Source organism: Neovison vison, chromosome 14 (genome assembly GCF_020171115.1).
Source record: "Neovison vison isolate M4711 chromosome 14, ASM_NN_V1, whole genome shotgun sequence".
NCBI classification, from domain to species: domain Eukaryota; kingdom Metazoa; phylum Chordata; class Mammalia; order Carnivora; family Mustelidae; genus Neogale; species Neogale vison.
The window spans coordinates 30,289,159-30,316,722 of record NC_058104.1 but is presented as its reverse complement, the minus strand read 5'-3'; the positions used below and the strand labels follow the sequence as shown (position 1 = coordinate 30,316,722).

The following is a 27,564-nucleotide window of genomic DNA, read 5'->3' as shown; positions in this document are numbered from 1 at the left end:
ACAGAAAACACATTATCAAATACTAAATAAGTTTATTTATTTATTATTAAATAAGTTTAATAAAACTTGGATATATTTTTTCAAGATTTTATTTCTAGGTATTCTCTACACCCAATGTGGGGCTCGAACTCACAACGCCAAGATCAAGAGTCACACGTTCACCCAACTGAGCCAGCCACGTACTCCAAAAGTTGGATATTTCTAAAAGGCGACGACCTTCTTTCATAATTTGAAATTCCAATTACAATAAAGGAGAGCTGGATGTCTCAGGAACGGGAGATTACTGGGGGTAGGTTAGGCCCTGTCTCAGTCTGGAGTTTGCCCATCTTACTCTGCAGTCTGGGGAAGCCACTTCTTACTCTCATCTTCCTCTTCCATAAAATGCAGAGTAAAGCAGTATCTTGTTCACTGTGAGGGTTAAATGGGATGGTTCATGTGATGTGCTTAGAGCAGTACAGTGTCTTTCCTTGGAAAGCTGTCTATTAAAATCAGCTACGAATATCTGGGGAGGGGGAGGGGCAGTAATTCATCAAAGGGCCACAGAGCCATCACAACTACTCAACGTAGCTATTGCAGGTCAAAAACAGCCAGAGGGACCTATGTGAACAAATGGGCATGGCTGGTTCCAATAAAACTTTATTCACAATAACAGTTGGTGAGTTACATGACATATGGTCTATGGGGTGTACTTTGCAGACCCCTGTTCTAGCCCATCCTGGCCCTGTGTTTCTTGACTTCCATGGAGAGGCAATGAATGGAGTTTACTGGCAGAGTCAAACATCACATCATTACCCGAGGATGGTGGCGCAGTCTCTAAGCTTGGCCCCAGAGACCCAGGCGCTGATGTCCACAACCCCTCACCCTGAGATGCACATGGCCCTGTTGATGGTAAAAACCACAGGGGTGCTTCTTCTACAGAAAATATAAACCCTTGCCCCTGGTTACTGTCAAGAAGAGAAAATTTACTGACAGGTACTTTTGTTTATATTAAAAATACTGCTGTTGAAATCATTTAACAAGGAAAATGCTCATGGTCTAAAAACAAAGTATTAAGCAGTAGGAACCCTACTTCATAATTAAGTAGCTTACAAGGTCGGTCAAGCAAAAGACTAATAAAGACGGCAAAACTGTGCCACACAGGCTGCGAGGCAGAGCAGTGTGAGGTACTGGAGAGAACCGTTTCGGGAACCCTATCTACTGCAACTAATCCCAGGAAAACACGACATTGTTTTAATATTTAAGTTACACATAATACATCTCTCCCAAATTAGATGTTTTTCCCTTCACTACGAAAATGCTGAAAACCAAGAAAATTCAAAGAACATGTGACCAACAGCCATTTACTTGCCCCTCAGATTCTACAGTGACTAACATTTTACGACAATGTGCTTTACCTCCTCGCCTACCCACCCAGCTCATGGCAGAATCTGTAGACACGCAATCCACACACATTTTAAATTCGCCGATTTTTAATACGTTGCTAAATCGGCCTTACCATTCTGTGTAAGACATCTATTTCCGCCCCCCCAAACCATGACGAGTAGACTGCATGTTCCAGATCTATCACCCCTCAATACTTCATTTGAGTTTCCTAATCATCATACTCCCTGACACTTCTACGGAGCTGTATCAAATTCATGGAAGTTAACACTGACAGACGCAAACACTTATCTAACTCCTGTCCACTGTACCAGTATGTTCTCTATGGAATTATTTTTCCCTCTCTGCAGCATGGGGCCCAGTCCAGGATCACTCATTGCTTTCCATTTTCGTGGCTCTTTAGCCTCTGTTAATACAGAACAGCGCCTTAGCCTGTGTCCTTAATGAAAACGGTGGTTTGGAAGAATACAGGCGGATTACTTCATAGAATGTTCCTCAACGGGGGCATGACGACTGTTTCCTTATGACTTAATTCAATCACGCTTTCTCAAGGTCAAGGCTACAGACAGGATGCTGTTTCTTCCTCAGGGTGCCCCACCTGTCGCCACACGTATCCACTGGCTCCTCACAGGTGACAGGACGTGTGATCAGCGGGTCAATGCCTGTCTGAGGTCTCCACTGTATGGTCACTATTTTTCCCCTGGCAGCTAAAACTCATTCTAGAAAGACCCAGACGGATATGAAAATATCGCAGTCCTCCTCATACTCTCCCCGCTAGACTGACTGAGCATCGACCGAGGATTCATGCCTGAAAATCGAGGTTTCTTATCTTTATTGCCTGTGATGGCTGCAAACAGAGACCTTTGAACGCTCATTTCTTCCCCGACTCGGTCAGCACCCCATGCCTGCCTTTCCCCTCATCAATCTATTCCCCCTAAGTTTGGACTCCCGGACTCGTACTTTAGGAATGGATCCATTACTGTCCTTATATCTTCCAGTGCTCAAACTGGGGGCCCGTGAGAGCCCCTTCCAAGGTGCTCCTGTGTCCTCTTCGTGCGCCCCGCCCCCATCAGTTCTCTCGGAGTACTTCTTCACCCTGTGACACAAGAAAATGTTCCCGTTCCCTGTGTCCCTTCCCTAACCCAGACCTAGAGTAAGCTAACCCCTCACAGACCCCAGGCTGTTTCTTTTTTCTTGATACAGCATGGCTGGTTCCAATAAAACGTTATTCCTGGGGAGCCTGGGTGTGCAGTCGGTTAAGCATCTGACTCTCGGTTTGCTCTGGGTCGTCGTGATGTCAGAGTTGTGAGATCGAGCCCAGCATCAGGCTCGACGCTTAGAGTGTGCTTGGGATTCTCTCTCCTCTCCTTGCTCCTTGTCTCTCCCTCTCACTCTCCCTAAAAAAATTTTTTTTAGATTTTTTTTTAAAGATTTTATTTATTTGACACACAGAGATCTTAAGTAGGCAGAGAGGCAGGCAAGAGAGAGGAGGAAGCAGGCTCCCCGCCGAGCAGGGAGCCCCATGTGGGGCTCAATCCCAGGACCCTGGGATCATGACCTGAGCGGAAGGCAGAGGCTTTAACCCACTGAGCCACCCAGGCGCCCCTCCCTAAAAAAATTTTTTTAAATAACTTTATTCACAATAACAGACGGTGGGCTACACTACATATGGTCTATGGGGTGTACTTTGCAGACCCCTGTTCTAGCCCATCATGGCCCTGTGTTTCTTGATGATTTCCGTGGAGAGGCAATGAACAGACTTTACTGGCAGAGTCAAACATCACATCATTACCCGAGGATGGTGGCACAGTCTCTACGCTTGGCCCCAGAGAACCAGGCGCTGATGTCCACCACCCCCTCCCTGAGATATTCACTGTTGACAAAGAGAACCACAGAGGTGCATCTTCTAAGGAAAATATAAACCTCTTGCCCTGGTTACTGTCAAGAAGAGAAAATTTACTGACAGGTACTTTTGTTTATACTGAAAACACTGCTGTTGAGATCATTTTAAATCGTGTAAGACAAGGGGCTTACAACTCACACAGGAGGCTCTCCAGCATGCAGGCTAACCCCCAGGGTACCTTTTATAAATTGCTTCTAGATATGACAGAATTGTATAATGTAATTATTCCTCTCTCTCTTAGGAACAGACCGCAACGGATTGAAATTATTATGTTAAAGTCTTCAATTAAATGGGTCCCTAGGAGTCAAGGTCTTACTAAATATTCCTCAACAAAAATTCTAATGCATCTCAGTCTTCACATGTGCCCAAGATCCTGACGACCCACAAGGGTACGACCTAGCTCTCTTCACGCTTCATTCACTCAGTGATGCTTACCAAGAGCCTGGTGTGCGAGACTATACAATGTTTTCATCATCCCTAGAAAAATGTCAGATACTCAGTGCCTCCTCAATAAATTCTAAAGATGAACTATTTTAATTAGCAAATGGGGAAAACACCCTTACCAAAATGTTAGAATTTTAACCTTCTTACAAGAACATGTAATTTTGATTCATTTTCTTCTGCTAAGTGAAGCTAGAAATTGATCCCAGGTAGTAAGTGCTAGAACATCGTTATTAAATAAAAAACAAAATTTCAATTAGGTTGAAAGCTACTTGACAGTAAATGAACCTTCGCCAGACTCTGTCTTGGAGGGGGAAAAACCTGCTATCAAGGACATTATTGAGTCCACTGACAAAGCTGTAACATGGACTGTGGAGGAGACAGTATGAAGATATTAATGTTAAACTCTCTGGAATCGAAAACCAAATTGTGGTTATATGGAGAATGCCCGTGTTCTTAGGAAATATTCACTGACTTCTTCAGACGCAAAATAGCATCACATATGCAACTTATCCTCAAAGGAGCCAGGAGAAAATTTATACACGTATTATGCACGTGTGTGTGTGTGTGTGTGTGTGAACACATGATAACAATAAAGCAAACATGGAAAATGTTCACAGTTGGTGAATCTGACTAAAAAAATAATGGGCGTTCCCTGAGCTATTCTTTCAATTTTCCAATAAGCTTGACTCTATTTCCAAATAAAAAGTTAGTTGAACTGGAAAACATAGGCCCCTTCCTTACTGGTGCCAAGCAGCTGGGCAGGGACAGCCCATATCGTACCTCACAGCCACTCTGAGTGTAGGACTACTAGCCCATTTTACAGGCGAGAAAACTGAGGCACAATAAGGTTCAGTAACAGAGTAAAGGACAGACGGTCCTTTACTCTGAGACAAGATCTGAACCCAGGATTATCTGACTTGACAGTCCGACCCATGCAACATGCCTATGTGATTCAACAGAATAAAATTCCTAACAGTGTGGAAATGACAAAGGCACAGCTGTTACCTGAGGGTAGGAGTCTTCAAACGCACGATCTGGAGTCATGTGCTTGATGACATCAGCCAGAACAGTATTCACCTCTCGTTTCTGAGGGGAGCAGGGAATAAACCTATGTTAGACACTGAAAGGCAGTCACTGGCCACTTTTCTGGGGCAAGGACTAGTATCTTCAGAACATATCCCATACTTTCCAGGGAACAGTTTCCAATCTTCTGCTGGAAATAATATTAAGAGAGAAATCCCACCCTTATCATCGCCCTGAAGGTAACTACTTCTGGACTAGGTCAGGCCTAAAACACTGTCCTCAAAGTTTTTGGGGTGATACACCGTCCTAGTCGCCATCCCTGAGCGCTGTAAAATTGGCTCGTCCCAGGCCGCTCCCCCGGCGCTTGCAGAGGGCACTGCAAAGCATGGTGGGAAGGGCACAGACTCAGCCCTAACAAGCTGGATGCTCTCCAGCTTTTGTCATCTCTATCAGGGGTCGACCAACCATGGCCCAAATCCAGCCCCATGCCCGTTTTTACATGGCCCGATGCCAAAAGTGCTTTTTACATTCAAACCAAAAGAATGATACGTCATGACAAATGGTACAGGAGATTCAAATTTCAGTGTGCATCAAGTTTACTGGAACACACAGCTGTACCCACTCACAGATCGTCTGTGGCTGCTTGTTCACTACAATGACAGAGCTGGATACTTGGGACAGAGATCCTGTGGTCCACAACGCATCAAATGCTTCCTGTCTGGCTCTCCACAGAAAAGGTCTGCTGACCCCCGGTCCTTTTCACAGGAGTAAGAAAGCCTCCTGGCAAGGTCTGAGGCTGCACAGCTCACAGGAAAGGCATCTGGTATTTGTTATTTTAACATATTTGAATCACAAATATTTGTTATCTCAATAGTTGCCATTATGTTTACTCTCCTGCCTAATCCTCACTAAACTCCCGGGCATGGACACGTTTGCCCCCATTTTACCAATAAGAAAGTAGAGGCTCAGAGATGTTTAGTGACTTAGCTAGGGTCACACAGCTAGAAGAAAAAAAAAATCTGACAATGGCACTAAAAGGAACCAGAGCTCCCTGGAGAAATATCTGAGGCTGAATCTGGGATTAGAAATACGCCGGGGAACCTGCAACATCTTGTAAGAGAAGGCAAGGAAGGCATCAAAGACTGTGGAAAACATGTGAGAAGGACTCAGGAGCCAACCTGAAAAGGCATCCACTGGACAGAGAGGGGACAAGTGAGCATCAGTAAGAATAATGTAATTCAAGTGTATTTAAATCCAAGTGCTCCTCAAGATACCAACAACTACAACTCACTAGTCACCTTTGGTATTGCTAAGGAATCAGATCCTTACTCTAAAACCAGGAAAGGAAAAGAAACAACCCAGCGGCAATCCTGCCTTTTCTTTGCAAAATGCACCTCAAGGTAACCAAACACCGACAGGGGAAGTTTCTCTTGCTACAAGTATCCCAGCTCATGAACAAAGAGTTGATTGTAATTCCAAAGATCACCATTTTGCAGCCCCTAAGAAACGGTGAGTGAGATGCAAGGAGCTTCACTGGCCGCCCATGTATTAGAGGGACAGCCAGATACGACAAGCTTCCCAGGAGAACCCCCAAAGGCCACCCCAGTCCCGTAAAGTCTTATCGGAAGCTGATGACGCTTCTAGAACCAACTGCTGATTGGCGGGATATACTGAGAGCAAAAGGGCAACATCACCGGATACAACTGGCTGGTCCAGACTGGGAAACTCTTCAGGACGAAGGTCTGAATTTCACAAGTATTATTGCAGATGGGGGGGTGTGGGGAGGGAAGGGAAGGAGGAGGGAAAAGAGAAGAAGACTAAGAAGTCTACTGCAATGTACAGACTTTATTTTCATCCTGACAACTGGGGACATCTGAACATTGACTGATTTTTTTTTTTTAAGATTTTATTTATTTATTTGACAGAGATCACAAGTAGGCAGAGAGGCAGGCAGAGAGAGGGGGGGAAGTAGGCTCCCCGCTGAGCAGAGAGCCCAATGTGGGGCTCGATCCCAAGATCCTGGGATTATGACCTGAGCCGAAGGCAGAGGCTTTAAGCCACTGAGCCACCCAGGCGCCCCATGATTCTTAATATTAAAAGCAGTATTATCTTTTTATCATTAGGCTAAGATATTGGGATTTGGTCTCAGAAAAGGGAATCTTATATTTCACATGTATGTGCTGGCAGGTGAAGACACGGTGTTCGAGATTTGCTTCAGAATAACCCAGGGATAGGAGAAGCAGTAAACATGTAAATGACACAAGATCTGTCATGAGTCGGTCATTTCTGAGTGATGGGTCCAAGGGACAGCATATGTTTGAAGTTTCCAAAGTAAAGCATAAAACCAAAGTTGGACCAAAGAAACAAAATCTACAGAGCAGCATTTTCATAATGCTGAAAACCAGGTCAAAACCAATTTACCGAGTTAAGAGGCCAGGACGGTGGCTGCCTTCGACTTCCAATGGACTGTGACTGGGAGCCGAGTTCAGGGGGCTCGGTGGAGGTATTCCCTACATCTTGGTCTGGACCATGACCACACGGGTGTACTTCCTCAAGATTCACCAGGTAGCACACTTACGACATACGCATTTTTCTGCATAGAAGCTATACTTCGGTGTTTTAAAAGCCGATGACCTTTATCATTCTGGCAAGAGGATCTGAACCCGGTTCTGCCTGCTTCTAAGGTTGCTGTTACTTGACAAGCCCAGTATTTCCCAAACTGAGGTTCCAGTCTGGGCACAGGGGAAGAAGTCCCTTTGCTTAGAAAAAAAATGACACACTAGTCAAATACATGGAAATGCCACTGACTAGACCCCAGGGAAAGTCACGATGCGTTTTAGCAGAGAAGCGTCCAAGGTTTCCTACGGTGAAAAAAACTTCACCACTTGGCATATTGGAGCATTTCCCTAATTTACACGCGAGCACTGGGCACACAGTAACACTCCAGGACACTGTCACATAAAGGACACGATTCTTATAAGTTAAGGACAATTACTACGGTAAAATGCCTCAATGCCTCAGCGAGCCTTGCTCATAATAGTAAACATGAATAAAAACCTCACTCTTCCAAAAACAACAGCACAGGCCACACGTACCGTGAAATGCTTGCACGTGTATTCTACCCACACTTCGGCACAGTTAACGTAGTCCTGCGGAGAAAAAGCAAACACATCTTTGTGATAAGAACGCCCCCGCTGACCTTATGGTGAAAACTCATCACGCACAAACCCCTTCAAGTGCTCCGGCAATTCAAAGAGAGACGTGGTAGGGATTTCAAGACTGGTTGGTTCATCTCCAGGAAAGTCTAGCCTGCGGGTGTATTTTATCCTAAGAAGCGAGTTCTAGAAATACAGAAGTTGCATGAAACTAACATTCTGGAAGGGCTACTTAGGCAAAGAGAGAAAACTGGGAAGTGGGCACCTGGGTGGCTCAGTGGGTTAAAGCCTCTTCCTTTGGTTCAGGTCACGATCTCAGGGTCTTGGGATCGAGCCCCACATAGGGCTCTATGCTCAGCGGGGAGCCTGTTTCCTCCTCCCTCTCTGCCTGCCTCTTTGCCTACTGTGATCTCTGTTTGTCAAATAAATAAACAAAACCTTAAAAAAAAAAAAGAAAGAAAGAAAGAAAGAAAACTGGGAAGAACTCAAAGGCAGTGGAGATAAAAGTCACGAGTCTGGGCCGCACCTCAGCCGAGTTATTGATGGTGGATCCTGGCTGAAGACCAGAATTAAATGTGATCTTTGCATGTTCTGAGGAAAAAAAAAAAAACAACAACCAGGCTTCCTACCGTTAAAAAAGAAACCATTTTTCTGATTGAGGGGTGATGTGTATGTTGTCCCTAAGGGTAAGAAAGCACTGAAGATTTCAGGTAAGAAATTAAGAAGTGTTCGATTCGAGTAGCAGGGAAGACCCACGGAGAGGCTGTGGGATGGTCATGGAAATGGCAGGAACAGTCGGATACAGTGCCTGTTCCAGAAAACACTGGGGTCGAGGGGGAGTAGCGCTAGAGGAAAATGACCGTCTGTGAAGTGTGTCGCTTCTGTTCCTACACTTTAAGGAAAAGAAAGAAATGGGGAGGGAAGTGAATAGTGATCTCGTTCACACAAGAAAAGCCAGGAACATCTGAAGGTCTGACAGGGAAGCTGAGAAGGCCGTGTGAAGTCAAAGACTGAACATCACCATGAGCGTGACCTTTTGATGCAAAGTTGCTTGGAAGCACTCACACCGGGGTCCCACACGCCCGGAGGCTTTGGACTTAACACGTGCTTTAAATATGTTGTTCGGTTAGCTGACTAGAGTTGGGTTAAACAGAGTTTAGTTTATAAACTGAAGTTTAGTGAGGGTTTTGCTAAACTTAACCTAGGTATGTGATTAGGTAAGTTAAGTTTCTGAGTTTTCTAAATTAGGCCAGTATTCTCTCTCTCTCTATTTTTTTAAAGATTTTACTATTTATTTGACAGACAGAGATCACAAGTAGACAGAGAGGCAGGCAGAGAGAGAGAGGAAGAAGCAGGCTCCCCGCTGAGCAGAGAGCCCAATGTGGGGCTCGATCCCAGGACTCTGAGATCATGACCTGGGCCGAAGGCAGAGGCTTAACTCACTGAGCCACCCAGGTGCCTCAGGAAGAATTATTTCTTAAAAAAAAAAAAAAAAAAAAAAAAAAACCCACCCCAGATATATGATTAGTCAAAGGATAATTTTTTAAAAGGAAAGAATATAACTGCAGAACTTAGACAAAAGGCAGCCGTTCGATCTAAGGTCTGAATGGTCACCCACCTGTGGATTCTTCAACTTAGTGATGACTTTCCAAGCTTCGTTGAGAATCTGGAGTCGATCGCCCTCAGGAGGGTCAGCCAAGGCCAAGTTTAACCCCAATGAATGAAAAAGGAGATGCTAAGAAAAAGAACGAACCATTACAATACTGGGGATTTTAAATCGGTACCTTGAAACTTAAGAGGAAAAGGTTATAATGCTGAGTTCGTCTCAGGGATAATCTTAAATTCTACCTCAGGCCTACGTGCAAGTCAGACCAAGTTGCTCAGAGCAAAGCCAGCTCTGCATACTGCTCTGACTCGTGGGCCCTAACATTCTGCTGAACAGATCTTTTCGTAAATGATGAGTGAAGATACATTTTTAAAGATGGCAGACTGAGCCTTTCCTCAACACTTCACAGGGGACGAATTCAACAGATTCAGGATTCTCTGGTGGTAATGACGTGTGTCTAACAATCCCAAACACGAACTCATCCTCCATCGAGTTCTTCAGAGGCCAGCCTTCGCGGGTTTTCCTGCTGACCTGAGCGGCCCCGCCTCCCCCCACAGGACTGTCTCCCTCGAGAGCTCTCAGGTAAACTGGACATTTGGTCAAGAGCTTACCTTGGGGAAACCCGACTCATCGCACTCTTTAATCATGCCAATGAAATCCATGGACCTCGTGGCGATGAACTCGGCCCGGAAAGCAGACATCACAGAATTCAACAGCAAGGCACTGTAAGACACACGTGTCCCCGGTCAGCAGAGCTGCCCCTTAATGAAAGTCACTTTAATTTTAAGTCCGTATGTTGCTGGGAAGGAGGAATTGAAAACTCTTTAATGGTATGGAGTGAAAAGGCAACCTCTAGGGACCAACAGAGGTTTTAGGCACGTTTGGAACTCGATGAATGTTGAATCGACTGGATGAATGGGTAGCTGGCTGGCCGGCCAGACTGGATGGACAGCAGTCAAAAATCCATTTAAACAGATGTAAACTGAGCCTCTGACAGGCTGGTGCACTACTAAAACTAAACATTAAGTCACAATATTGATCCAAGCTGCAAACACATAAAATATCCTTCTCCATCTCTTACAAAAAGCACTGTTCTAGGACCCACGGACACAGTGACTTAGGGACATCTACACACAGAAGGGAGAGCAGAGGGGAAACTTCACCTGCCTGAAGATAGGAAGATGGGAGTTTACTTTGATCCTACCACGTATCACAGCCCCATGGGGAAATGACGATTATGAAACCCATTTTACGGAGACTAAGGCACAGAAAGGTCAAGGAGGTGACCCCAGTTCACAAGGGTAAGAAAGAGTGGAGCCGGGCATCAGAAACCAGCAGATGGGACTCTAGTTCCCAATCTCCATGTCATCCTGCCACTCTGCTGGTCCTCTTACCCAGGCGAGCGTGCCAAGCTAAAAAAAAAAATCGAGGCGCCTGGGTGGCTCAGTGGGTTAAGCCTCTGCCTTCAGCTCAGGTCATGATTTCAGGGTCCTGGGATCGAGTCCCGCATCGGGCTCTCTGCTCAGCAGGGAGCCTGCTTCCCCCCCAATACCCGCCACCCTCCTGCCTCTCTGCCTACTTGTGATCTCTGTCAAATAAATAAATAAAATCTTTAAAAATTAAAAAAAAAAAATCAACCAGCTCCATATCCAAAGTCATGCTTTATGAATTTTAAAATACTGGGACATCTGGGTGGTTCAGTCTGTTGGGCGTTTGACTCTTGATCTGGGCTCAGGTCTTGATCTCAGGGTTGTAAGTTCAAGTGCCACAATCATCTCCATGCCTAAAAAAAATTTTTTTTCAATAAATAAAATTTAAATAAAATACTTACTTGTTCCCTAGTTTCTTGCATCTCTCCATCATCTCCGTTAGCAGAGCCTAATTAAAAATAATTATAAATGAAAATCATCAGGTTGGAGGATCTACAGCAACATTTCTCACAACGGGATCTCCAAAGTAATGCTTGAAAGTAAATGGAGCCTCAAGTCCGTTTCTGTAACTCCCAGTGCCTGACCAAAATGGGGAGTCAGGAGCAGGGATGGGGGTCGGAATTCACCTTCATGGCTTTTGGTATAACAGAGAAGAGCTGAGCCCCGGCAACAGGCATATGTGGATTCAAATCCTGTCTCACCAACTACGAGACCTTGGGCCGGTCACCTGACTTGATGAAGCCTGGTGTCCTTACCCTCTGGCAGAGGATGCAAGTGGTATCATCCCACGTGCAGTGTTCCTACAGGTGAGGTACCTGCTGAGCTCGAGGCACCAGTGAGAATGGAAGTCACTTTACACCCCACCTCTCCCATGACACCCCCATACTCCCCCATTTCACTGAGAATTTGCTAGAGCCTACCATACAGGGTGAGACGCACTTTGCACTCATGATCCCGCCTGTCACCATCCATGAGGCAGGCTCTCGCCCCTCCCACCGCACAGGTGAGAAAATGAGCCACAGAACAGTGATGTGTTCGGCCAAGGTGACACAGCGAGTTACCACGGGCCAGACATGACCCAGGCAGTCTGGCATCAAAGGCTCCGCCCGTCATCACATTTCCTCCCAGCGAGTTTTGAAGCCTATGTTTTCCCCGAAAGGAAGTAAATATTTCACTCATTGGAATACCATTAATGGCTTTAGAGCTATCTTAAGACAATTACGTATTTCTAAAAGAGTTCCTGTTGTTATTATTACTATTATTTTTTTTTTTTACAAAAATCAATGGAAGAGGTATCCTTTAGGTCAGTGGTTTGGAGAAGGTTTTGAAGGGCACAGACAAGGTCAAACCTGGGACTGCAGAGCTAACAGCAGCCTGGACACTGAGGGCTCACTGGGCACCAGGCTAAGCACGAGTACTGCCTTGTTGTTAGCTCTTCACAGCAGCCTTGGAGGCCCCCCTGTTATCCTCACTTCACAGAAGAGAAAGTCAAGCTCAGATAGGTTAAGCTACTTCCTAGTGACAGAAATGAGATTTGTAGGAGTCTGGTCCCCCCCACTATCTTCAGTGCAACTGTACCCCTTCCAGCTGTGTCCCCTTGTGTCCTAGGTGCTGCCTGAATAATTAAGGCGAAAGCTGATTGTGGAGAGACTGCCCGTACCCCAGAACCCCAGCTTTATTCAGATTTCTGTCTCTGCCCCACAAACAGCAGGTTGGGGCCTGTTACGGACTAAATCAGACCCCCTGCAAATTCATATGTGGGAGCCCCGATGCTCAATGTGACTGCATTTGGAGACAGGTTTTTAGTGACATAATTAATGAGAAATGAGGCCCTATCTGTGGGGCCCTAATCCCATGGGACTGAGGTCTTTATGAGAAGAGGAAAAAGAGGAAGAGAGTGGCGCCTGGGTAGCTCAGTCAGTTAAGTGTCTGCCTTCAGCTCAGGTCATGATCCTGGGGTCCTGGGACTGAGGCCCATATCAAGTTCCCTGCCTCTGCCCCCACCCCCAGCTCATCCTCACTCTCTCTTGTGCTCTCAGGGTCTCTCTCTCTCAAATAAATAAATAAAATCTTTAAAAAAAAAAAAAAGAAAGAAAGAAAAGAAGAGGAAGAAGGACCAAGAATGCACATGCACAGAGAGACCCTGTGGGGGACAGTGAGAAGACAGTGGTCTGCAAGCCTCACCAGAAACCAACCCTGCCAGCACCTTGATCTTGGACTTGCAGACTCTAGAAGGTTTTGGTGTTCAAGTCCTCCAGTCTGTTCAGTGGCAACCCGCTATGATCTGAACGGCCCCCTAACTCCCAATGTGATGATAATATTAGGTCATGAGGCTAGAGCTCTTGTGAGTAGGATTAATACCCTTAATAAAAGGGGCCCAAGTGGGGAGCCTGGGTGGCTCAATGGGTTAAGTCTCTGCCTTCGGCTCAGGTCATGATCTCAGGGTCCTGGGATCGAGCCCCTCATCGGACTCTCTGAGCAGCGGGAAGCCTGCTTTCCCCTCCCCCTCTGCCTGCCTCTCTACTTGTGATCTCTCTCTCTGTGTCAAATAAATAAATAAAATCTCTTTTTTAAAAGGGAGGAGTGTAAGAAAGCTCCCTTGTGCCATGCGAAGAGACAGCAAAAACAGCCATCAATGGACAGGAAGTAAACCTTCACTAGGCACCAAAACTGCTAGTATCTTCATCTTGTACTTCCCAGATCCAGAACTGTGGGAAATCAAAACCTGGTATTGACAAGCCACCCAGTTTGTAGTATTTTAACAGCCAGGATGGACTAAGACACAGCCTGAACAAATTAACATGGTGACCTCATTCCCTTTACAAGTGGGAGATTTAGACAATGGGCACATGACCCATTTCTAGCTGCTGGAATGGGAGTTCTGAGGAAAGGCTTCCTTGTTCTTAAACACGAACCCAAGGAACTGTAGATTTCTTATCTTTCTGCCTCCAGATGTTGCCGTGTCTGGATGTGATGACTGGCACGGCTGCAGGCACTTTGCTACGTGAGGAGCACGACAGAGGAGAGATTGGACAGAACCTGCTTGGCCCACAGCCTGCACTTGTTGTGTGAGAAAAGACACTGAATTATTTTGGGGGCCGGTTAGGTGTTTTTTCCCTTGTAGTCAGAAGCATCCCAGCTGAAAATAAAATGGTCAGTGTCACAAATGGCTTCCCTAATCCACTCACGGGGTGTTAATACCTGACAAGTCATTCCTGGCGCACCTGGGTGGCTCAGTTGGTTAAGCAACCGCCTTTGACTCAAGTCATGATCCTGGGGTCCCAGGATCGAGTCCCGCATCAGACCCCCTGCTCAGTGGCGAGTCAACTTCTCCCTCTGATCCTCCCCACTCTCATGTTCTTGCTCTCTCTCTCTCTCAAATAAATAAATAAAATCTTAAAAAAAAAAAAAAAGAAAAGACATGCCTGAAGACCAATAGCAAAGTGGTTTCTCGAAAGGACTGAGAAGGTGTGCTGTAGGATTATCTCACTGACACTGCCCAACACGTACAAATAATCACTCGCTCGATACCTACTTACAAAGCAATTTTAAGGTACTAACCACTATCCTAGGCACTGAGGACAGGGCGGCGAGAAAATCAAACAGAAAACCATGCCCTTTCGTGGCTTATTCTCTCTCTTACATACGTGCACGCGCCTGCACACGCACACACAAACGAGGGCTCTTGTCCTACCAGTCCTGAAAAAAGTTGGTAAGTGCCGACAATGGGACAAAACATTCTGACCATTACGACAAATGCTTAAAAAGTTCTTTCACAGAAGATGAAGGCATTAAAACCGTATCCAAACATGTAACTTTAAAACAAAACCAAAAAAAACCCCTCTACCATCAGACAGGAGTATAGGAAATAGCCATAAGTGATCAGGGAGCCAAAGGATAGGACCCTAGACACATCTGTTAGAGGTTATAGCTTTTTTTTTTTTTTTTTTTCCCTGAGAAGCGACAGGATCGATTATCTTTCGCAAGAACAAGATGAACATCCGTTCAAACAGACTGAGATCGGAACGAGCCTGTTGGCTGGGATGAACCAGAAGAATGTGCAGGTCAGCATATTAGCCCGTATACACGAATCAGAACAGGGAGGTGCAGGAGTCTCAGACAGCCCCTGTGTTTCAGTTATTTATATATTTTTTATAAAAAAATATAAAAATTTCTCCACTCCAAAACTGCTAGAACTTGTACAGGAATTCAGTAAATTGTCAGGATATAAAATCAATGCACAGAAATCAGTTGCATTTCTCTACACCAACAACAAGACAGAAGAAAGAGAAATTAAGGAGTCAATCCCATTTACAATTGCACCCCAAACCATAAGATACATAGGAATAAACCTAACCAAAGAGGCTAAGAATCTATACTCAGAAAACTATAAAGTACTCATGAAAGAAATTGAGGAAGACACAAAGAAATGGAAAAATGTTACATGCTCCTGGATTGGAAGGATAAATATTGTGAAAATGTCTATGCTACCTAAAGCAATCTACACATTTAACGCACTTCCTATCAAAGTACCATCCATCTTTTTCAAAGAAATGGAACAAATAATTCTAAAATTTATATGGAACCAGAAAAGACCTCAAATAGCCAAAGGGATATTGAAAAAGAAAGCCAAAGTTGGTGGCATCACAATTCCGGACTTCAAGCTCTATTATAAAGCTGTCATCATCAAGACAGCATGGTACTGGCACAAAAACAGACACATAGATCAATGGAACAGAATAGAGAGCCCAGAAATAGACCCTCAACTCTATGGTCAACTAATCTTCGACAAAGCAGGAAAGAATGTCCAATGGAAAAAAGACAGCCTCTTCAATAAATGGTGCTGGGAAAATTGAACAGCCACATGCAGAAAAATGAAATTGGACCACTTCCTTACACCACACACAAAAATAGACTCAAAATGGATGAAGGACCTCAATATGAGAAAGGAATCCATCAAAATCCTTGAGGAGAACACAGGCAGCAACCTCTTCGACCTCAGCTGCAGCAACATCTTCCTAGGAACATTGCCAAAGGCAAGGGAAACAAGGGCAAAAATGAACTATTGGGATTTCATCAAGATCAAAAGCTTTTGCACAGCAAAGGAAACAGTGAACAAAATCAAAGGACAACTGACAGAATGGGAGAAGATATTTGCAAACTACATATCAGATAAAGGACTAGTGTCCAAAATCTATAAAGAACTTAGCAAACTCAACACCCAAAGAACAAATAATCGAATCAAGAAATGGGCAGAGGACATGAACAGACATTTCTGCAAAGAAGACATCCAGATGGCCAACAGACACATGAAAAAGTGCTCCACATCACTCGGCATCAGGGAAATACAAATCAAAACCACAATGAGATATCACCTGATACCAGTCAGAATGGCTAAAATTTACAAGTCAGGAAATGACAGATGCTGGCGAGGATGCGGAGAAAGGGAAACCCTCCTACACTGTTGGTGGGAATGCAAGCTGGTGCAACCACTCTGGAAAACAGCATGGAGGTTCCTCAAAATGTTGAAAATAGAACTGCCCTAGGACCCAGCAATTGCACTACTGGGTATTTACCCTAAAGATACAAACGTAGTGATCCAAAGGGGCACGTGCACCCAAATGTTTATAGCAGCAATGTCTACAATAGCCAAACTATGGAAAGAACCTAGATGTCCATCAACAGATGAATGGATCAAGAAGATGTGGTATATATACACAATGGAATACTATGCAGCCATCAAAAGAAATGAAATCTTGCCATTTGCGACAACGTGGATGGAACTAGAGCGTATCATGCTTAGTAAAATGTCAAGCAGAGAAAGACAACTACCATATGATCTCCCTGATATGAGGAAGTGGTGTTGCAACATGGGGGCTTAAGTGGATAGGAGAAGAATAAATGAAACAAGATGGGACTGGGAGGGAGACAAACCATAAGTGACTCTTAATCTCACAAAACAAACTGTGGGTTGCTGGGGGGAGGGGGGTCGGGAGAAGGGGGGTGGGGTTATGGACATTGGGGAGGGTATGTGCTTTGGTGAGTGCTGTGAAGTGTGTAAACCTGGCGATTCACAGACCTGTACCCCTGAGGATAAAAATATATGTTTATAAAAATAAAAAATTAAAAAATAATAATAATAAAAATTAAAATTAAAAAAATATATATATAAAAATTGGGTCGCCTAGGCGGCTTAGTCGGGTAAGCATCCAACTCTTGGTTTTGGCTCAGGTCATGACCTCAGGGTCCTGGGATGGAGGCCCGTGTCGGGCTCTGCGCTCACTATGGAGTCAACTTGAGGTTCTCTCTCTCTCTCTCCATCCGACCCTCCCTCCCCCCTCTCTCTAAGAAACAAACCTTTAAAAATATATAAAATAAAAATAAATGAATAAAAACTAGAGAAATAAGAAATGCTTACTATGGGAAACAAACAAACAAACAAACAAACGCTCAAACACTATCGCCAGGCGGTTAAGTTCACGTTTTAGTGAATGCCTTCCCTCCCAACATCTGCTTCCTGGTGATCACCAGAACATCTGGATGTTTATCTTTCTAGACCTTTGTTTACACCTGGTGAATATATCGCTTTTCTTATAAAAGCCCAAGCTTGGGTTTTTCTGTCTTACAAAAACGAACAGTCATATACATATTGGGCCACAACTTGCCTTTTTAATTCAAGAATCTAGCATGGGCTTTGTTCTTTCTGTGTAACTACACACACGCATCTGCCCCATTCTTTTTTTTTTTTTTTCTTGAAGATTTTATCTATTTATTTGACAGAGAGAGAGAGAGAGAGGGAGACAGCGAAAGAGGGAACACAAGCAGGGGGAAAGGGAGAGGGAGAAGCAGGCTTCCCGCTGAGCAGGGAGCCCCATGCAGGGCTCGATCCCAGGACCCTGGGATCATGACCTGACCGAAGGCAGACACTTAACGACTGAGCCACCCGGGCGCTCTGTCCTCATTCCTTCTAATGGCTAAGGAATCCCTACGTGCAATAACGGTAGTGTTCAGATTGCTCCTGACAGACTTAAAATTTTTTTTTTTATTTTGAACCAGTTACAGACTCACAAAAGATGGTAAAAACCATATCAGGAGGTCCTAGGGACCCATCACCCAGCTCTCCCCAGTGGTGACGTCTTATTTAACTAGAGGGCATTATCAAAGCCTGTAAAGTGACATGGGTATAATACAATTAACTGGATATTTCACCAGGTTTTCCATTCACTCTACTGCGAGGGAAGGGTATGTCTTTGTGACAGTGCACGAACATACACTGATTTCTATAACCACCACCATATTTAACTACTGGATTTTTAAGGTCATCTCTAGATGAGGCTTAGTTAAGTATAGGAAAAGCTCAAGTTGGGCTGACCCTATACTTCCACTTTCCAGACTAAGAAGGACTCGTATGCAGCTCAGACCGCTCCCAGATTTGTCTTCCTGCTTTTACTACGTACCCTTCCAATCAGTGTTTTCAAGTACTGCTTCACTTAAAAAAAAAAAGGAAAGAAAGAATTAAATGATATGTGTATCTTATTTTCCTTCCTCTTTTTCTAAATGAAGCAAACATGTAAAGGGTGGGCAAAATCATATGCCCCTTCCCTCCCATCCAGACTGGATGCTCAAGTCTCAAAGAAAATATTTCAGTGTTAATAAAAATAAATCCTATACTCTAAGCACTAGAAGGAGAAATGCTGGGGCGCCTGGGTGGCTCAGTTGGTTAAGCAACTGCCTTTGGCTCAGGTCATAATCCCAGGGTCCTGGGATCGAGCCCCACATTGGGCTCCCTGCTCAGTGGAGAGGCTGCTTCTCCCCCTCCCTCTGCTGCTCTGCCTGCTTGTGTCTCTCGCTCTATCAAATAAATAAAAAAAGTCTTTAAAAAAAAAAAGAAGAAGAAGAAATGTTTTAAGTTTTTCATATTATTTCTCTTTCGCTGGGAACTTTTTAAATGGCTTTTTTTTTTTTAAGATTTTGTTTATTTATTTGAGAGGCAGAGATCACAAGTAGGCAGAGAGGGAGGCAGAGAGAGAGAGGGAAGCAGGCTCCCTGCTGAGCAGAGAGCCCGACTCTCTGGGCTCGATCCCAGGACCCTGGGATCATGACCTGGGCTAAAGGCAGAGCCTTTAACCCACTGAGCCACCCAGGCGCCCCTCGCTGGGAACTTTTTTTCCTAATGCAAAAGAACGAAAATGATACACCTCTATGCGTCAGAGGGAGTCAGCAAAGGCCAAGGCTAGTCTTAGATTGGCATTACCAGACTACTCATGTTTTAGAACATTTCAAGTGCAACTTATAGTTTGCCCATGAGATAACATGAGTTATCATGTCCATGAGTCAATTTGTTAGGGCCCTTAAATCTCTCCTTAAGTGTAGCCATTAATAAGAACTATCTAGCAAGAAAGAGTTTAGGGGTGGAGAGAACACATCTGCTGGGTTCAGAGTTAATGCCTATGAGGCTATGAGGCTATGACTCTTCCCAGCTGTGTGAGCTTAGCAAGTGGTAAGCCTCAGTTGCCTCATCTGTAAAATGGGGATAACCACAGTCCCCAGCCTAGGGAAGCTGAGGACGAAGTAAGATGGCCCAAACAGAGGAACCCACACAGGGCCTGGCACCCAGTGAGCCTCAGCAAAAGGTGATTGTGTGGAGGGCTCTAAAACTTAGCATCTCTGACTCACCCCCCAACCTCCATTCCTCACACCCAACAAACCTAACTCTGAACACTTCCTGACATGATTGAGGGTCACAGAACTTCCTTAATGAGAGGTGCCTATTATAATGCTAAGTGAGGGAAAAGCACCATAAAATTATGCACACAAAATCCTCATCTATTAAACAAAAGTACAGAGTGAGAGAGCCAGTGTGGACAGAGAAATATTAACACGGAAACTTACTAAAGTGTTAACATGGCAGGATTTTAGGTGGTTGTTTTTCTCCTTTTATACTTTTCTAAATATGAATACAGATTTTTTATTTATTTTGGGGGGGGTGGGAGGGGGAAGATGGAGGGAAGGAGGGAGCAAAAGAGTGAGCGCATGAGTAGGGCAAGGGGCAGAGGGAGAGGCAGAGAGAGAATCCCAAGCAGATTCCCCACTGAGCATGGAGCCCCATGTGGGGCTTGATCCCAGGACCCAGAGATCATGACCTGAGACAAAGTCAAGAGTCAACCGACTGAGCCACTCAGGTGCCCCGAATATATATTTTTATTAATAAATGTTTTCTAATTAGGAAATTCTCTCCTATGCATTGTCTCATTTTTTCCCCCACAGCTACCAACCCCTCTCCTTCTAATCTGTCCGGTGGGCTTCTGCTGGTTTGATCTTGAAGCATCACTTTTGTTTCAAATCCTTCTCCTGATCAAAAATCTCCAAGAGCTGCCCGATCTCCACCACGTTATGTTCACTGACCTCTGTAGGCTGGTCCCCACAAATAAAGCCAGCCTTATTTGTCACTCTTTCCAGTAAGGCTTTGGTCTCCTCATTATGCCTCTTACCTGCCTCAGTCCCTTCCCTCCATCCCCTGCCCCACCTCCGTCCCCCTCCCCCATCTCACCCCTTGCTTGCTTCCTGACTGTCAAGTTGGCCCAGACCCCCATCTACTTCAGGGAGTCCCTGTAAAGACCAAACGTAAGGATGGCAGCCACCCCCTCTGCCTGGTGTCCCCATCCCTTGACGGTGCACAGATGGGCAGCATCATGGCCACTCCACGACAGCCCTTCTAGAAGGTTCTATGAGCCCCATTTTATAGCTGGTAAAAGACGTCAAGTAGCCCAAGGCAACACAGCCTTAGTCTGAACCCCTGAACCCTGGTCTGCCCCACTGCCTGCTCCCACCACTCCTGCTGCATCTGCTTCTTTGCTCAGCCGACATTTACAACCTGCCCCTCCTGGCTTAGGAAAGGACCTCGAGGGATTCCCTGTCAGACGGCACTTGCCACTCATGTCCTGAACCAGGCCTTTTTCCTTCTACACCTCCCACGCCACCCCCAACAAATGAAAAGCTGCTGAAAATGCCGAGAAGGATCTGTTTTCATTGCCCCAAATCAGATCTTGTGAAATGGTTACTTTTTTTATCTCTGCAGAATGTGTCTGGATTTGAGGGCATAAATCTGTTTTTTTATGTATCATTATCTTATTTTTGTCGTATATGGGCGGAAAAAAATCCTATCTTCAAGCAACAACAAAAAAGCCTTTCTGAATAATCGCTCCTTGATTTTTTTTTTTTTGCAATTTGGGATTTCAATTTCAATCTGAAATTTCATATGACAGATCTTAGTAGCTGAAGGCTTTTCTCCTTTCCCCCATCTTGCCTGCCTGTCCTATACCTTAACGGCAGCCACCGCCAAACAGACCATCCCCTGCTCTGGAGGCGTGGCCTAACTCCCCAGGTGATACATTCCAGCCACTCCGAGAGTTTTCAGGCATCAGAAACCGGCATCTTCAACACCACCTTCCACCAGGACATTGATTCGTCTGCATTTTGAAAATGATTAACATTTTTTAAATGAGATGCTGCAAGGTCCTTATTTAAGTGCCCCAAGAATCAGAGTTTATTATTATTCAGGTGACCTAATTTTTTTAATCACTTCTTCTGGCGTGGTAATGATTTCCTAGAGTTTTACTCCCTGGGAAAGCTCTATTCCCAGCTTCTGCCATCCTTTGAGACTCCTGGTGCTTAAAATAAAAGGAAGAATGCCTTATCATGGGTACCTTTTGTTTTAATTCGATTTGGCCTTTTGTTAAAATAAGGAGAAAAGAACTGAAGTGTTCCCATTTTCAAACATGTCAACCCTGCTCTTATGTTTCAGTCATTCGGCTGAACAGATGGGGGCTCTCTACACTCCGGTTCGTGCTCCCCGGAGCCTGGGCCGCCTGGACCACCTGGGCCACCGTGTGGTTGTTAAAACTCCTGCCGACACCGCAGCCTTTCAAACAATCTTCCATTCACACCGACTTCATTTAAAATCAACTTAATGGTCGGGGGGGGGGGTCACCTGAAATCCAAGATGTCCCTAATTTTTCCCTTCATACTTTAGCATTTGGGGAAATGAAAATGTAAAGAATCCATTACATTTGGCTGAAAAGTTAGAAAGCAACAGTAGGGGCGCCTGGGTGGCTCAGTGGGTTAAGCCGCTGCCTTCGGCTCAGGTCATGATCTCAGGGTCCTGGGATCGAGTCCCGCATCGGGCTCTCTGCTCGGCGGGGAGCCTGCTTCCTCCTCTCTCTCTCTCTCTGCCTGCCTCTCTGCCTACTTGTGATCTCTCTCTGTCAAATAAATAAATAAAATCTTTAAAAAAAAAAAAAAAAAAGAAAGCAACAGTAGGCCAAGAAAAGTAAGTTAAGATGAGGCAAAAGCTCACCTTCCAGTGATATTCTGACACCCCTCCTCCCCAGTTCTCGCCCACAGATACAAACACCATGTTTGCGATCCCGACAACGCAACAAACACCCCCGTGCTATGTGTGGGGCACTCGACCAAACAATGCAAACGGGTCCTCCTATGCAATCCGTCCGAAAAACCAAAAAAGAGAATTAATGCTCCCGTTTCACAGATGAAGAAAACAGGCTCAGAGTGGTTAGGGACCTGCCTGTACTTCTGTCCCGACAGCTGTAAGCAATGGATCTGGGATTCGAACCCAGGCCCTCCGACTCCAGGGCCCTAACCTGAACACTAGGCCATGCTACCGCTGAGGACACACACAGCGGGGCGTATAACCTCCCTTTGCGACTCACCAGTTATTGCGAGCACCCTTATGTCCGTATGAACAGATCTTCCTCGTGATCCTCCAGTGGGCCCCATCACACGCCACTGAATCTATATGGATTCCGACCCGATCCCCGTGTGATGCTGGTTTCTGATGCTGGACCAGCCCGAACCCATGTGAGCATGCACGCGTCCTTCCGCACCTGTCCAAGCACGTCTACGTGATATTCTTAAAAGTGGAGGTGCTGAGTCAAAGTCATGTCCTTTTTCCTCTTTCTTTAGGGTGTGATTAAGTTTGCAGCTTCTGGGAAAAGGCAGGTGTACCTGAATTTCGCTTTGTACTGTGCCACCTTGTTTTGGAGCAAGACCCCTTTCCCTCCTCCCCGAAGGATAAATTCTGAAGCATCTGTTGAAGAAGCTTCATCTGTCACACGGTGGGTATTATGCTAGGTGCAACTGCTGTTCTACATCTCAGTCTTGGGTAAGGAAAAGGTATTTCTGCTTTGACTCCAATTGTACTTTAATTTCTAACAATGCTTCAGTTAGACCAAAAAAAAAAAAAAAAAAGAGAGAGAGAGACAGAGAGAGAGCGAGCACCTGGGTGGTTCAGTCACTTAAGTGTTTGCCTTCAGCTCACGTCATGCTTTCAGGGTCCTGGACTGAGCCCTGTGTTGGGGCTCCCTGCAGAGCAGGGAGCTTCTCCCTCTCCCTCCCCCTGCTCATGTTTTCTCTCAAATAAATAAAAAATCTTAAAAAAGAACAGGAAAAAAATCTTATCAACGCAATCACACATCTGAGTGTCACCTTCCTTGTGCACAACAGGGAAACTATGACCTGCTCTACCAACTTCTCAGATTATCACCAACACGAGAGCAGGGCAAGAAGGCGAGTGAAAAGGCGATGAAACTCACCGGCCCTGGAGCCACATCGCACAGTGTGCGCCCTGTCACCCCCACCTTCGAGCTCTGTGACCCGTCAGAGGTGTCTCTCTAGCCTCGCAGAGCCCCCCTCCCAGAGCTGTTACCCAGTCACGGAGAGGCGCTGTGCACGGGGCCAGCCACGGCGGTGACACTACGGAACAGCTGGCTGGCCTTGGTGTGGCTGTCGCTGTGACGGAAAGCCCCATTAACGTGACCAGGCCCACTGGCGGACAGGTCATTGAGACACAATATGGAAGAAAGGGGAGCCCCGGCATCCTCCTCTGCGTGAGCTTCACGCTGACCACACGTGGCCGTTACCTCGGGGGCGTGGTAGGAGATGCACTGGAAGATCCAGTCCATGGCCGGCGAGTACAGGGGCAGGTAGGACGGCAGCTCCACGCCCTGAAGCACCAGCTGGTTCTGGACTGTATCCCCATGAATCTGCAGGAGACCAAAGAAACACTCAGAAATAGAAAGAAATAATAATAAACGAAAAGCACGTAACTCCCAGATGATGCGTACTCCTAAGCTATCGGATGGCCCCAAGAGAAACTGCCTGGTTTCTTGGGTTTTTGTTTTGTTTGGCTTTGTTTTTAAACTAGGAAAAAAACCACAGAGAACGTTTCCCATGTCACCGAGCTGAGCTGTTTTGGGAATGTGCGCTGAGTAATGTGCAGAGAAATAATCTGATAAAAATGGAGCCGGCAGATGCGATGAAAAGGGGCTGATCCACTGGAGATGTTTCCTGTTAACACATGCATATTAATTCTCTCTACTTGTTCAGTACAATCAACACATTTTAATTGTCTGTAACAGACTCCAGTGTCATTTTCGAGGGCTTATGCATTTAAAGACCTCGACGGTGATCTCAACTTGGAAATCCAACTGGGTTCTGTGAACTCGTGATCACGAAACTGTTCTACCCATGAGCCATTCTTTTTTTTTTTTTTTTAAGATTTTATTTATTTATTTGACAGAGAGAAATCACAAGTAGGCAGAGAGGCAGGCAGAGAGAGAGAGAGGGAAGCAGGCTCCCCGCTGAGCAGAGAGCCCGATGCGGGACTCGATCCCAGGACCCTGAGATCATGACCTGAGCCGAAGGCAGCGGCTTAACCCACTGAGCCACCCAGGCGGCCCCATGAGCCATTCTGCCAGGCTTCTCTCACCTGTTTGAACGTGAGGAGGAAGTCAAAAAAGTTCTTATTCAGGCTTTCTTTGAGATGTGGAGCCACTTCCATTCCCACCTGGAGTCAAACAAAAGAAACTGCTTTGACTATGGGAAAACGGTAGGATGCCATGGTTACAAATGGAAAACACACGCAGGCATAGAGAAGTCCAGAAAGTTTTTATTCTTTTTCCTTATCTGTTTCCTTATTCAAGAAGCATGGATGCTTTTATAAGAAAAACCACAGAAGCTATTTTTAATGGGGGAAAAAAAAAAAAGAGGCAACATTTGCAGTAATCATCTTTGCAATTTCCCAAAGGTAGTGCATGTATTTCTGAACAGATGACCAAGAGAACAAATCAATACGCACAAAGGAGGAACGTACTCTCAGGACTGTGTATACAGTATTCTCTTGTCCTCAAAAAAAAAAAAAAAAAATGATAAACAGACACGTGGCTACACTTTTATGAGACGAAGCAAAAAAGACTCTGGCACAGAAGAGAGTCAGCTGGGACTTGACCAGTGCATTGTCAAAATATAGTCTCCTCTTCACTGGGCAGTCATGGAAGCAGACAAGTTTTTAATGTATTTTAAGCAATTTTATGTAAGATGAGCATGAAGCATAAGAATATTATAACCCGCTGGCTCGGGCATTCACTGTTTAAAAAACAGACTGTAGGGGTGCCTGGGTGGCTCAGAGGGTTAAGCCTCTGCCTTTGGCTCGGGTTATGATCTCAGGGTCCTGGGATCAAGCCCAAGGGTCCATGGGCTCTCTGCTCAGCGGGGGGTCTGCCTCCCGCTCCTTCTCTGCCTGCCTCTCTGCCCAGTTGTGATCTCTGTCAAATAAATAAAATCTTTAAAAAAATAAAAAATAAACAACAGACTGTACCATTCCAGCTGAAAAATTGTGCTGATCATAGAGCAGGCAGCCAGACCCCTGGGGGTGGATGGAAAAATGAAGGTATGAGCTATGGAGGGGAGTTCATGGATTTCATGTGTTCAAAACAAACCAAAAGCGTCATGTTCCTTAAACTGAGCCCCTCAGATACACCTCAATTTCAAATTGCTGCTTTAGCACAAAAGCAACTTTCTAGGAGAAGGGGCTTCTCTGGGACCTGGTTTCTTCAAACAGGGACAGATTCCTACCACTCAGCTCCCCCTACGCAAGGTCATGAAGATTAACAATAATGACGGGATTTTTTTTTTTTTCTTTTTACAGACTGTGAAGAATTCCTTTGAGAAGAATTATGCGAGATCCATTGGGGAGCTCAATTCCAAGGACAGTTCCATGGCTATTGAGGATACTTTCAAGGACAAGCAGTAGATTAAAAAAAAAAAAAAAATACAACAAATGTCAGAACACAGCTCTACTGTGTTCTATTGTCTTTCCTTCCACTTAATCATATCGTATAAAAGGCAATAATTATCTGTTAGGCAACAGCCAAGGCAGGCCCAGTGGACAAGCAGCGGTGAAGAGGCTGTGGCTTAGCAATGGAGTTAATCATACTTTCCTTGAATAAACAGCTTTGAGTTCCCCCCACACCCTGCCCACGCACCGCTTTTCTGTGTTTTGTTTACTTCTCTCCATCAAGACAAATGAGCAGCTTAGAAATCTGCTTGGGTCTAAAAGATTTCTACCCAGAGTAGCAAGGGTAGTGGCTCATGATTTCCATCTGCTGCTTCCGCCTGCCTGGCAGGCATTTCCTATTTCTGGTATCACGAGTTGGATTTGTCTTTGGGGAAGCAAACCTCCCTCTCAGAACGGGAGATCTGGGTAGGTGCTGGCTGCACCCCCACCCTGAGGTCCAAGGCTGAGCACGTGACCCAGGCCTACTCCGGAGGCCTATCGCATCCCCGGGCCACAGTCTGCGGATGGACAGGGGACCCAAGACGGTCTGGCTGGAGCTCTGAGACTCTGGCCATTCTAAGGTTCTCTTTCCACTGAGGTTCAGTTAGGAGGATGGGGGCCTAGGGCTGCTGAATAAAGTGAAGTCAACCCAGAGGAAAGCAGAGCTGAGTGACGAGGGAGAGGACGATTCTTGACAGCAGTCTGAAGACCCAGGATCGAGCCATGCCTGTGTTCTACCTTTGGACTCTTCAGACACACGAGCCAATAAACCCTCCTTTTTGCTTAAAATAGTATGAGCTGGGTTTTTGCCGCTTGCAGCTGAAGGATTCACAGACTGCCTCTTCTTCTGTGTCAGAAGACTTGGTAGCTGCCCAACCTGGGGAACCGATGTAAAGCCTGGGCTGTCAAAAATGACTTCCAGAGACGATGCGTTTTATCAACGCCTTCCTGGCAGGGGGTCATGGTCACGGAAGTTTAAAGTCACCACGTGCCATTTTATAGGCCAGAATCATGATCTTTTCCCTAACCTGTGCCACTTACTTCCAACTTTACAACTGAACATGGTTTGCAGGGAATGCTTATTTCCACATTTTTGATTTCTCTTTAGTAACCAGAATCATCCTCATCAATAAGCACTGTGACTCTCTACGTCTTTACGACTCTATTATCCAACTGGGAAGTTTGAATCATGTGCTGTGTCTGAGGAGGGGAAAGGCAGTGGAACACAAATACGCAAAATAACAATATCCTTGCGTCTCTCCCCACCCCTCGCAGGATCCAACGGTGTTCTGCACACAGTAGGACCACAGCAAACACGGACTCGGAAAGAGTATTCAAGCTTCAATATATTCCAAACCTGAAGCTCTAGGAAACATACCTGGTATTCCTGTAGGCAAACCCCACCCCAAGTTTCAAGCAGATGGCAGGGCATAGACACTCTGGTCTCTGTTACCATCGGGGAGCAAGCTGCCCTCGAGTGAAAAGCTTTT

The 27,564-nt window shown here is 45.4% G+C and overlaps 1 protein-coding gene across 1 annotated transcript in view; it reads right to left on the bottom strand.

The window, feature by feature from the left end:
- The window catches only part of VPS35L (VPS35 endosomal protein sorting factor like), a 120,368-nt gene that overhangs the window by 47,150 nt on the left and 45,654 nt on the right, over window positions 1-27,564 (bottom strand). The window contains exons 13-19 of the mRNA XM_044233738.1: window positions 24,728-24,805; window positions 23,880-24,002; window positions 11,343-11,389; window positions 10,123-10,234; window positions 9,524-9,640; window positions 7,846-7,899; window positions 4,733-4,813 (exon numbers count right to left, since the gene is read on the bottom strand). Coding sequence (XP_044089673.1) covers window positions 4,733-4,813; window positions 7,846-7,899; window positions 9,524-9,640; window positions 10,123-10,234; window positions 11,343-11,389; window positions 23,880-24,002; window positions 24,728-24,805 — 612 coding nt within the window. The remainder of the gene's footprint in view (window positions 1-4,732; window positions 4,814-7,845; window positions 7,900-9,523; window positions 9,641-10,122; window positions 10,235-11,342; window positions 11,390-23,879; window positions 24,003-24,727; window positions 24,806-27,564) is intronic.